This window comes from Verticillium alfalfae, genomic scaffold (assembly GCF_000150825.1).
Source record: "Verticillium alfalfae VaMs.102 supercont1.12 genomic scaffold, whole genome shotgun sequence".
Classification (NCBI taxonomy): Eukaryota; Fungi; Ascomycota; class Sordariomycetes; order Glomerellales; family Plectosphaerellaceae; genus Verticillium; species Verticillium alfalfae.
The window spans coordinates 277434-289210 of record NW_003315027.1 but is presented as its reverse complement, the minus strand read 5'-3'; the positions used below and the strand labels follow the sequence as shown (position 1 = coordinate 289210).

The 11777-nt window shown below is 56.1% G+C and overlaps 5 protein-coding genes and 1 non-coding gene across 6 annotated transcripts in view; 3 read left to right on the top strand and 3 right to left on the bottom strand.

Moving 5' to 3' along the window:
* The first annotated feature begins 3803 nt into the window (after nucleotides 1-3803).
* VDBG_15178 lies at nucleotides 3804-3875 on the top strand. Its single transcript has one exon. It is a non-coding gene; the product is annotated as a tRNA-Glu (tRNA).
* Nucleotides 3876-4320: 445 nt separating this feature from the next.
* On the bottom strand, nucleotides 4321-5259 carry VDBG_08314 (maintenance of ploidy protein MOB2; the record flags this gene model as incomplete). The annotated part of the gene is made up of 2 exons (XM_003001223.1): nucleotides 4321-4885; nucleotides 4958-5259. 2 exons carry the CDS (start codon nucleotides 5257-5259, stop codon nucleotides 4321-4323), a joined length of 867 nt encoding a protein of 288 aa, XP_003001269.1.
* Nucleotides 5260-6476: 1217 nt separating this feature from the next.
* Nucleotides 6477-7229, top strand: VDBG_08313 (predicted protein; the record flags this gene model as incomplete). The annotated part of the gene is made up of 1 exon (XM_003001222.1): nucleotides 6477-7229. One exon carries the CDS (start codon nucleotides 6477-6479, stop codon nucleotides 7227-7229), a length of 753 nt encoding a protein of 250 aa, XP_003001268.1.
* A 316-nt stretch (nucleotides 7230-7545) lies between these two features.
* VDBG_08312 (ubiquitin carboxyl-terminal hydrolase) lies at nucleotides 7546-8395 on the bottom strand (the record flags this gene model as incomplete). The annotated part of the gene is made up of 2 exons (XM_003001221.1): nucleotides 7546-7916; nucleotides 8023-8395. The coding sequence occupies 2 exons, from the start codon at nucleotides 8393-8395 to the stop codon at nucleotides 7546-7548; spliced, it is 744 nt and encodes a 247-aa protein (XP_003001267.1).
* A 719-nt stretch (nucleotides 8396-9114) lies between these two features.
* Nucleotides 9115-11256, bottom strand: VDBG_08311 (ATP-dependent RNA helicase SUV3; the record flags this gene model as incomplete). Its single annotated transcript, XM_003001220.1, has 2 exons — nucleotides 9115-11106; nucleotides 11161-11256. The coding sequence occupies 2 exons, from the start codon at nucleotides 11254-11256 to the stop codon at nucleotides 9115-9117; spliced, it is 2088 nt and encodes a 695-aa protein (XP_003001266.1).
* A 459-nt stretch (nucleotides 11257-11715) lies between these two features.
* Nucleotides 11716-11777, top strand: part of VDBG_08310 (SNAP-25) — a gene marked incomplete at both ends in the record, with an annotated part of 750 nt that continues 688 nt past the window's right edge. Inside the window, one exon of the mRNA XM_003001219.1 lies at nucleotides 11716-11753. Coding sequence (XP_003001265.1) covers nucleotides 11716-11753 — 38 coding nt within the window. The remainder of the gene's footprint in view (nucleotides 11754-11777) is intronic.

Here is an 11777-nt window from a genome sequence, read left to right as displayed (position 1 = left end):
GAGTACGAGGGGCTAGGGGACCCGGTGCCGTGTCTCTGTAGGAAGTAGACTCCGGCTCTTGCGTTGTACAGATCGGTACAGTAGCGATCCTGGTGAGGACTAGTACAGGTGTGATTTAAGGCTGAGGAGGTCGTCATGGACTCGAAGGCAAAAGTCCCGTGGCACGGGGGTTGATTTCCACAACGAAAAAGAAGAATCGTTCCTAAGACCAGAGAGAGGCAGCAAATCGTCACAAGCCATGCAAGCGGGTGACAAAAATAACAGGACTCCATTAATCCCGCACCCTACCTACCTACCTACCAACCCGTTAATCGGCCTTCCATTCTAATTACATCTCGCATCCTCTGAGGCATAGAGTCAATCCAGCAATTAACGCGTTCTGGATTTACTCGGAGTTCTTCCCAGGCCTCTATAGCTAAGGCTTTAAGCTGCTCTATATCCCATACAGCATAGCGTTGGATATTCTGCTTTGGAATTCTCCAGGCATTCTCTATAGGCGAGAGGTCTGGAGACCCTGGGGTATTAAAGAAATAGCGTAATCCATGAGCTTCTTTCCAAGACCTACAGATATTGGAACTCCCAGGGCCGTGGCCAGAATCTCCATCTTCCTCTAGAATAAAGGACTGGCCCTCCTCTAGCCAGGGCTTAACCTGGCCTTCAAGCACTTGGTCACGATAGACCTGCTGGCTCATCTTCCCATTGGTATTGCCTGGGACCTCGTAGAATACGAGTTCTGACACGAAGTTATACCCAATTGCTGCCCAGGCATGGAGTTTCTTCTTGTGCTTCTCCTGGGGCTGTAGGCGTTCCTGGATACAATCAGGGCAATAGCGCTCGCCTGGTTTTCGGATAATCCAGGCCTTCTTCTCGTAGCTAAGGCTGAAATGGACTTCGTCGCTCTAACGGATATCTCTCTAGCTCTCTGGAGTAGGGCGTAAGGCGAGGGCTTTCTCTGTAGCTTGAGTCGTCGTTGGGTAATTGCTGAAGATACCTATTGCTTGTCGCAGGTAATATACTTCCTATACCCGAGGGTCCCGAGAGACCTCTGGATAGTTCTCGGGGAGTAGTCTACGAAGACTCCAGCCTCGTAAGCTATAGTCTCCCATCTTAGGGCGCGAGCCTTAAAGCCAGCCTCCTAGATAAAGGCTTCTATCTTCTGTAGGTCTCCTTGTGTAAGGAGACGGGGGCGGCCGCGAGTCTCCTGTTGCTTATCGAGATGGCGTCGGTCGCGTTGCTCGCGCAGGATCTGCTACCCTCGGCTCTTAGAGACGCTAACGTGGTCAAAAAGACGTTGTTTAATATAGGGGATTTTTTGAGAATCCAGGAAATCAGCTACGCCTATAATCTTAGATTTTTTAGGGGTATTATGGTGCTGATGCATAGTGAAAATGGTGTTGTAGTAGGTAGGTAGGTAGGGTGCGGGATTAATGGAGTCCTGTTATTTTTGTCACCCGCTTGCCATGCAAGTCAAGGCGTATCAAATGCGTACGGGAGAGGGTTGGCATGCGGTCATGAAGGGGTAGGAGGGAACTGTGCGGCACAAGCAATGCATCCCGTTCCTGAGAAAGAAAGGATTGACTGCGCAGTCATGACAGGCTCCACGGGAGGAAATCTGCAAGCCGGGTTCTTTGTCCGCCGACCGACGCTCGCCTGCCGTTTGCAGGAAAGTGGGCGAGGCGACGACCAAGATAACCTTGCAAGGTGAAATGCTTCTGGCTGGCACAAGCATTCGAATTGAACGTGCGCTCTCGCACATCATCGACCAATACGGAGCAAGCCAGACATAGGGGAGCGGGCTAGATCGTGTGTGCGGACCCCGAGTCGAGCTTCTCCACGGTAAGCGACGTCTGGTTCCTGTTTCTTTCTTGGTGCTCAGGCAGGAACAGACCTCCACTGCCACGTTTCGACGACAGGTAGTGGTGGGAGACCAGACATGTTGAGGGGGGGCAGGTGGACGGCAGACGATTCAGGACCAGAGGCTAAACAGAGACCATGCCGTGTAAGGCGGCCGTGCGAGGGTGGAGGGCGGGACAAAGAAACCAGACATCCTTCGTATGCTACCTCAGCTGGCCGATGACTGGGCCGTCCCTCCTTCTGCTCGTTCTGAGCCAAACGCGCGCAAGGCGTCATGTTGGATGTCGCCCCGTCGTCCCTGCGTCTCTCTATGCGTTGGTCTCTGCGCATATTGGAAAATTAGGGCTATCGGCTATCGGCCGATGGTCGACAGGGCGTTGGAATCGACCAAGGCCACTCCATAGTGCTGTAAAGAAACCGCAGTCCAGGATTGTCCCTGTTGAGCGATGCAAAGAAGCAAGTCAGTGCGACAGGTGGCGGATGCGTCGAGCCAGTCAGATGCTTGAGACGGCACAAACATGATCCAGGAGGCTTGGAGAGATCGGAGCAGAGCGAGCAGGCCGAAAAACGACCAGGGGACCACCAACAGCAGCCAGAACAGCCAGAACAAGGGAGCGCGCCAGCTGAGGGGCCAAGCCTATTTGCCAGTACCAATTTCTTTTTCTTCCGGTCTCAGATGTAGCGGCTGAAGCTAGAGAGGTAGCGCGACGACGAAGACAGGAGCGGCTCCCCAATCATGTGCCGGATCCTCGTTAGTGCTTGGGACTGTTGCTTTTGCGGAAGCGATGCATCCTGGGGGGTTGCTGAGCCTTGGCCCTGGGCCATAAGGTGATGGGAGGGCCGCTATGGAATGGAGCTGGGCCTCGGTTGGAGTCAGACGAGACAAGCTTAGGGACCAAAACGTACGTCGTGCTCGTGGAGAGAGCAATGTGTTCCTGCAGTGTGCCGACCGCGTGTGGCGATGGTGCATGTCGGCGAGATGACATTCGTACGATGCCACGTTACTGCAGGGAGTTACCGTAGGCAGGTTGCGCATGTGCCGTTCGTCAGTCGATGTGTCGCGTCTGCCTGCATCTCTCTGCAGGAGACAGACCACGGGGGCCGCTGCTGCAGAAAGGGTTGTGTCCACCAGCCACCCCACGGTGGTATTGCTTGTTTTTATTTTTGTTGGATACTGCTCAGCCTGCAAAGGGATTTATCGATCACCGACAGTCGATGCAACGGTGGATGTCGTTGATCGGTTTGTTTCGTTTGCAGCTTTCTCCCGTATAGGGAGGGGGGAGGGGGGAGGGGGGGCCTGGCCCTGGTCATTCCCCCCCGCCTGTCAATCCTCCGAAATATCGACCCAGCTTTCGCTGACCGTTGGGGTTCCGGATTGGCGATGATGCGTGGTGGGCGGCAGATCGCCCACAGCGCGCGCAGACAACGCCCCCCCCCCTGGTTCGTGTCTATTGGTGGTCCCCCCGGTCTCATCAACGGGCTGACCGTCAAGGAAATAAAATGAGACTCGAAGACGGCCGTCGGCAAGGTCTATGACGAACGATGGGCTTTTCGGTGGCTGCTGATAAGGAGATGCCGTGCCGAGGAGTCAGCTGAAGGCCATTGTCGCACCGCTGAGTCGAGAAGCTGGGACGCCAGTATCAGCGACAAGCGACGGCACTGGTCAGTGCGCGACATGGCCCGGCGGAGTCCAGCGGAACGGTCAGACTTGTCACGTTGACAGGCAGTCTGCCAATACTGCATTTGAGTTTGTTCCTTGCAGGACGCGAGACGATTCGTCTAGCAAGGTATGGTTACAGTGCTTCGTTCCGAGACATGAGTCGTCATGCAGCAAACAGGGCGCTATTTGGGTCATGTACTTATCCGAGTGTATCTCGGAGAGGTAACAAACAAAAATTTTCAACAAGATGTCTATCTAGATGCCTAGATTTTGAGTGATTTCAACAACATCCGAACTGGTGTAATGGCTAACATTTGACGCTCTCACCGTCAGGCTCAGGGTTCGATTCCCTGGTTCGGAATCTGTGGTCACGTCGGGTTCGCCCGACTCTTTTTGCATCCCATCACTTCACTCCTCGTCGACATGCTGGGTGAGGCTCAGTGTTTTGTCAATAGGACCTGCAGGGATGGGTAGCAGGGGGTGTACGGTTTCATCAAGACTTTTCTTGAAAATTGTGCCGTGTACCGTATCAACAGGAATGTTTGGTCAACGGCGTGTTTCCTTTCATTACCAGATCTCTCTCAGTTTGAGATAATCACTTCGCTTGCTGCTTGCTTATGATCTTTGAGGTCTGCAGGACAGCAGCCCACTGCTGTTGATTATTCCGACTCAAGTTGAGTTCTGCCCGGCTATCCATGCCTCACTTTCTCTTCTGGCCCGTTGGTTTCCATTTCCCTTCGTATCAAGCTTGTCTTCCGCCGAGCCGGTCTCGCGTTGGGCGATCTCTGGATGAGATGGCGACATGCTCAAAAGGCCGCCAGTTTCCAAATCCTGTTTCCATTCTCGAGGTTTGCATATTGGTAGGCCTTGCTCTCGGGCGGAAAGGTACCGCTCGCCGCCCACAGGTCCACGAGCCCCTGCATGGGCTCGAGATCTTCCTTCTTCAACAGGTCCAAGGCGGTGGCCGTCAGCACAAAGTGGCTGAAGCAGCTGTTGAGCTGCTTCTCCAGGTTGAGGTGGTAGAGCGGGTCGACGAAGTGGTTGTGATAGAGATGCGCGTACACACGGAACATTTGGAGGAAAATGGTCCTACACACGCCGGCGAACTCCTTGGGGAAGCCGCTGCGGCGACCGACCCAGTCCTCGTCCGGAGGAGCGCCGGCGTTCGAAGCAGGGTCAGCCAGCGAGGACGTGCTGGAGCTGCTGGTCAGAGAGGGGTTGGGCGCGTACGAGACGCCGTTCGGATCGGTAGGGAAGAGGTTGGTGTCGTTGATCTTGCCGCCGATCCAGCGCTGCATCAAGGTCATGTACTCGTGTGCAGGGAGCTCAACGGGCTGGTAGCGGTTGTTGAGCCAGGTGTAAGAATGGTTCCTGAAGGCAGGTCAGTGCTGGTGATGACTGGGCAGCCCTTGTAGGAGCCGAGGTAGGGGGCATTCAACATACGGCCCTGCCGACATTTTGGGGCAGGTGTTGACGTTGCAAATAGTGGTGCCGTCCTCCTCCTTCTCATGAATAACACGGACGAAGTTCCACAGATTCCGATAGTGCTCGACGACTAAGAACAGGTTAATGGGGATACGTTGAGTGAGCTCCACAGACGACTGACCGTGGTGTGCTATCCACTCGCCCTGCTCGACAGTCTTTGGTCTCGCACTCAGGGTCATGAGGTTGCCCTTGACAATTTGCCGCGAATATGCGGGGTTGAGCCACACGGGCAACGTCTCCGAGGTAGAAGAAATTGACATGATGACGGTTGGTGGGGGGCCACGTCTCAAAGGGCGAGGCTTCTTCACCTAGGATATACGAGGGCTCAGGTCAAACACAGCAGTCCCAGCTGAGTATGGCTGGTGAGATGCTGGCAGCGGTTGCGTTCGCTCTCAAGAGTCGCTGCCCCTCTACTGGCCCGGCGGTCGGTGCCTCCACAGAGGTGACGGACGAATGAAAGCCGGAGTTGGAGATTGCACCGGCTGGTACGGGTACTTTGTGAGTAACCGGGTTCTTGCGAAGAAAAGACGGGCGTCGTTGGGAATAGCAACCAGATTGCGAGAACTGCTTAGGCCAGGTCAGGTTCAGCGGGTTGGCTCTCTGGTGCGGGAGCGGGAGCGGGAGCCAGAGGTTCAAGGGAACGTGCGCGGGGTACTTACTCTGGTGGCGGTGAATCAAGGTGAAACAAGACATTACTCCACGCCAAGGGCCTTAACCTCAACGCGTGAAAAGCTACTCTTGCAGCTTTACGTTTTGCTCGGCATTGATGTAGAGAGAGCCGATATTGGGCTCGCGGCGCATTCGTTTCACACCGACCCTTTCCATTCATATCCAGCGCCCGCTACCTCTACCAGTCCATGCTTACCTACCTACCTACCTAGGTACCTAAGGTAGATGGTAGACGCCCTGCGATGCCACTCTACGCCGCCATCGTTCGGCACGTCGCCTGCCATCGTTGCTTGACGGCAGGGGGTGTGTTTGGTCACCAGATGTCGTCCGGCAAGTACCGACTGTTCAATGGCGAACGGACAGGCCTCGCTACTTGGGACACAATGGAAAGAGCCCGTGTGGGAAGGTCCTCCTGGTCACTTTGAGGGTTCCATGAGGGTGCGCCTGCCTCTTTCCTTCTGATGTTCCCATGTGCTCTTGTAAGATGATCGAGAGTGGCGGGTTGCCATGCTCTTGGTTGTTTTGGAAGTCACATTTGGTCGAGCCCGGGAGCCATACTGAGGCAGCTTTGACGTCCTCCAGATCGGCAGGCACTGACCCCGGCGAAGACTGGCACACATGTTGCTTCCTTCTGCCAGCTTCATCGTACACAAGTACATAGGTTCACGTGCTGCGGATGCGTTTTGCCGTGACAGTCCACATTGTTGATTCCATCGTCCCTAAATTTCGCCAACTCTTGAGCGTCTCCCTCGCACCATACGAGTATCTACTTCGTGGGCCACCAGCTTTTGACATCACCGTGTTCTCCATGGCTCAACCAGAGTGCACTCTCTCGCCGCCGGCATCCATCCACGAAGACCAAGCTAGAGGTCAACTGGATATACTTGCTCTCGAGTGCACACTCTCTCCTCCTCCATCTCTACACAACGTTTCGATCGATGCTCCCAAGGGAAAATCAACGGCTAAACCGACAGTGACCTTTGACCTCACACCTCCGGACCCGGCGTCTCTGAAGTCCCAGCAGCCACCACGTGTCCAGCCCCCAAGCTCCTGGCCCGAGAAGGTTGTCCCAGAGGCACACCCTCAACCGCACGGGGGATCCAACCTGTCAGGTTCGAAAGCCCGGCCAGACAGCATCAGCGAAAGCATCAACAGCACAAGGCTCCCGACGCGCAAGTCCTTCGACAAGTCTGCCGCATACGTCAACAAGCAGGCCCACGATATCAAGGCCAAGCTGAACAGCAATGAACGGAAGCCCGTCCCCCAGCCGAACCCAGCCCCGGCTCCAGCCGAGAAGCCCTCTGAGAACCCCGTCCGCAACAGAAAACTCGCAGACGCGAACCCGGTACCCAATCCAGTTGCGGATAACAGCCCAAAGCTCCCAGACAGGCACCAGCCGCCCCTCAAGCAACGAATCCGCGATGCCCACAACCAGCGAAAAGAGCGGCGTGTCAACTTGTCTTCATCGGAGAAGGTCAAAGACATCACGGAGAGTCTGCTCATCGGCTGCGGAATCTGCGCCATCGTCTTGCTCATCTGCGCACCATGCGGCGTCCTTTGATCAGGGGCAATTGAAGGGGTCTCATCAATCTCACGTGTCTAAGGAAGCAGTTGAGACAACTCGGCCGGCTACCGAGACTGAAGAGCCTACCACGACACCTGGTCCCATCAAGAATGCAGATGAGGAAGAAGATGAGGCCGCGCGGGTGCTGTATCAATTATGGCTTGCTTCAGGTTCCTAGATCCCACTACAGCTGAGACGCCAACCGCTGCTGCTTGTTATCAGGTATTCCATAGACTGTATTATTGGCCCTAATAGAATTCTCACTCGTTATTCATTCAATGCATCGCCCGCTACTTTCGGTCCTCTGTAACCCCTAGTCAGTAGCCCCCGCCAGTGCAACGGCACTGAACCGCAAATCAGCACCCTCCCGCTCGAGGAACTTGAGCGGGCCCAGCGTCAGCGCCTTCGTGCTCAAGACATCTTCGCTCTCCTCGAGTTGGCCCCGCTGCAACGGGCCCTTTCTCCGTCCGTCGAGCTCCCAGAACGCCCCGTCCGTCGTCTTGACAAAGCAGACGTAGTGCAGGTCGACGTCATCCGTGGCCTCGGGCGCCGACGTGTCGCCCTGTGACGCGGCGCTGCGGTGCGCGTTGGCGAGCGCCGTGCTCTTCTCCAGCAGGGCGGCGCGCTCGGCGGGGTGCAGGGGCAAGGCTTGCTGGAGGAGGGTGTCGAGGTCGGAGGAGGCCTCTGCTGCGCGTTAGCGGAAATCTATCCGTCAGGTGCGGCGAACGGGGGGGGGGGGGGGGAGTTAGGGGAAGAAGCTGGGCTGGCTGGAACAGGCGGGAGGACGGACCGATGTAGTCCCGCGCCGGCCCGTTGGCCACGGCGTGCAGGAGGCCCATGAGGCCGCAGGCGTTGCGGATGGTCTGGCGGAACCAGACGACGGGGGCGCCGTCGCCGTGGCCCTTGTAGTCGTCGAGCAGAGCGTCCTCGGCGAGGCGGTGGGACTCGTAGGTTGCTGAGACGGGGAAGACGAGGAGCAGGGCGAGCGCGGGGCGGGGGATGAAGGCGAGGAGGTCGGGGTCTGTGAGGGAGTAGACGTCGTGGATCTGGAGGGCGGAGGAGAGGCCGAGCTTGTGGAGGAGGGTGGTCATGAGTTGAGGGTTCGCCTCGAGGGGGATGAAGGCCGGGGCTGTCGACGGCGGGTCGGGGTTCGGGGTGGCCATGCTGGGCTGTTTGATCGCGGATGCGTCGCGGTGGTGAGAGGTCTTTCCGGCTGTGAGGTGTGACGCGGTAGAGGTTCGCGATGGATTGATGCGAAGTGTTGGAGTTGCAGGGTGTTGCGGGAAAGCTTAGGTAGCTCTGAAGTTGGGGTGCCCCGCGGTGTTGGATGGTGGGGTACCTAGGTCGGTAGCTGCCTTGGCCCCTGCAGCGGTGACGTTATGCTTGACCCTTGCCTGGCTGGCACTGGTACTAGTTAAGGTACCTACGTACCCACCTATTGAAGGTGCCTCTCATCCTGTCTGCCAGCAAGGTACCTATTTCAAGGTAAAATTGATAAAGGCGCCCGGTGTTTAATTCGTCTTTAGCTAGCTTAGTGACTTTTACCTTGAGTTAATGTTTCTTCTTTAAGTTATGTTTTGTACATGGCTTCTGATGGTCCTACTTAATCAACGAAGCGCCTAAGCCCATCTATGCTGTACATGATCCCAATGTGCATCCAAGCATCTTACACTATTATACACTCGGCCCATAATCTGGACTCTTGCCAGAAGCGCCTCGCATCTAGCGGCGAGCTTCTTCCAGTTGCTCGTACTCTGTTTTGTCCTCCACAAGCGGCTCCTCGTGTCCCGGTTCATTCCACTTCCCAGCCCCCTCCTCACCAGCCATCGCGGCCTTTTCGTTTCCCTCACCAAACACGCGCTGCTGTTCGCGCTCACGCTTGTCAATCTCCTTGCGCCCGCTTTGCAAGCATCGCCTCATGCTGCCCGGCTCGGAACGACACATTCGTGTCCAGGTGGTGCTCAATCTTGGCCTGCACGAGTTCCTTGACGTGGAACGCCAGCGCCTGGCTCGAGAAGACGTTGGGGAAGCGGTAGCTCAGCCAGAGGTAGAGCGTGACCGAGTGGTGGAGAACCTCGATGGCGCGGAGGTAGCGGCGGCCGTCACCGTCAAAGTCGGCGATCGTCGCGTCGAGGATTTCCAGGTCAATTTCCTGCATGTCGTAGAGGGCACCGCCCTGGCGCGTGGCAAGACAGTTGGCGGCTGCCTGCACCAGGTGGACAACGCTAGGTTCGTTGAGCTGGACGGGGGCGTTGAGGATGGAGAGGCGCTCGTGAATGGTCAGGGGAAACTCCTGGATGATATCGGCTACGCGGAGAGCGTCGCTCGAAATATCGACCAGAAACATCGGCGACACCCTGGCCAGCTCACGGATGCGCAGCAGCATGAACGATAATGGCGTGTCAGGGGGCAGGTACTCCGAGAACCGTTCTAAGATAAATGCCGGAGGGTTGATGTAAGCAGCCTCCAGTGGTTCGGCCTGTTGCGTGAATGCTTCCTGGACTCGGGGAAGATCAAGAGCGTCCAGTGTTGTAACTAGGCCTGGATTCTTTTTCTCGACCAGGGTCTCGGCGCCGTCAGCAGATGTCGCTGCTTGGCGGGCTGACCTGAATCGGCCAGCGCGGCCGCCAATCTGCTTGATCTCCGACGTTGACAGACCACGGAAGTTAACACCATCAAACTTGGCTGCTGTTTCGAAGATGATCCGCTTTACTTCCAAATTCAAGCCCATGCCAATAGCATCACTTGCCACTAGGAAGTCGTACTCGTTATCAGGGTCGTTAAAGAGCGCCGCTTGCTGGGCCCTTGTTTCAGGGGGTAGAGAGCCATAGACAATGGCGCAACGTTTTCCAGTCTTCTCTTCGATGGCTTTCTTCAGACCGTGCAGGCCAACTCGGCTGAAAGCGACGACGGCGTCACCCTTCTCCAGTTTCGACAAATCTCCCTTGAGACTCTTTTTCATGGTTTGAAGTGGACTTAACCTCTCGTATCTGTGCACCACACATTTGTCGCCGAGGGCGGAACAAATTGACTTGACAAGGTCCACTGCTCGCTCTTCGCCGCAGAGGTGGACCTCCTTGGCCATGACGCCGAGGAGAGCCTGTGTCCAGGCCCAACCGCGTTCCGGATCACCTATCATTTGGATCTCGTCGATCACAGCTACATCTACCAGACGGTTCAGCGGCGTCATCTCGACCGTGCAGCTGATGAAGTAGTTATCGACACCCTCAGGAATCCGCTGCTCTTCGCCAGTGACCATGGCACATGGCTTTCCCTTGGCGGTGAAGCGAGCGTATACCTCGTGGGCCAACAAACGCAAGGGGCCGCCGTATATACCCGACTTGGCGTTTTCCAGCGCCTTGAGCGCATGGTATGTTTTGCCAGAGTTTGTCGGGCCCACGTGGAGATGTATTGTCCGCTGCAACGCTCTTGTTGCCGGGAACCATTCCATGGGGTAGCGGAAGTCAGCCATCTGCTTCTGTCTCTTCGTCACATCCGCCGACATGCGGCTCCGCATCATGAAGCTTTGGAAGGAGTACCGAATCTCCGACGTTAACCCCTTGACGTCTCCTCGGATGAAAGCATCCCGCAGCGACCAGAAGAGAGGATTTGTCGTCCTGGCGACGTTACCGTTCGTAGCCATCGCTATGGCATCGCTGATTGCCTTTCGAAAGAGTGCAGCTTCGTTTGCCAGTCCATGTTCACTACGCACGCCGAAGCTTCGAAGTTCTTGGTTGGATTCGGACCAGTTGCCGAATTCATCAAGAACATTGTTGAACTGTGTTATGACCATGGACCGGAAGACTTCGTATCGTTTCTTGTTCTTCGACGCAGCGGCGCTGACACCGCCTTTCCTATTGTACACAGCGGCCTCCTATCGCGAATCAGCAGCCATCGTTGAAGATATCCAACGCATATCACGACTCACCCGGAATGGCGCTCGGCAGGTGGTCGCAAAGCCATGGCGAAAGGCAGGTTTGCTGCACGTTGCACGCGTGGCAACGGCTCGCAAGACTGACTTCATGGCGGTCTGATGGGAGACTGACACCTCATTTCCGAGACTTCAGTTGTTTGTCTTGTGAATTGGTCCCTTTCACCCACGCACAGAGTCTGGCGTCGAGACACGTCCAGTCGCGATTCGCTTTCCCCTGGTCCTAAATTTTGGATCTGTTAAGCATCTATCGAGAGCGCGCGTTATCGATAACTGCGTCATCAAGCTCAAGGCAGGCCAGAGTGGGGCTTGTGGTCCTGCGACAAGTGTCTTGGCAAGCCAGCATCGGTAGGTCGTCATCACGCATTCATCGTACGCTGGCGTGGATCGCCCATCAACACCACACGCCTCACTGCCCTTCCACTGTCGATCTGCCCAACAACCAACCCTTGCGCATCGCTCAAGTGCTGTTATTGTTTCGCTCCAAGTGAAAAACTCTGTCCACGTTCCTGGAACCGACATACTGCACGCAAGCGTGCGACTCTCCCAAAGATGGCTTCCTCCTCATCCCCAGCGACGCCGCTACTTTAGTATGGCATTCATTATCCAGTGGG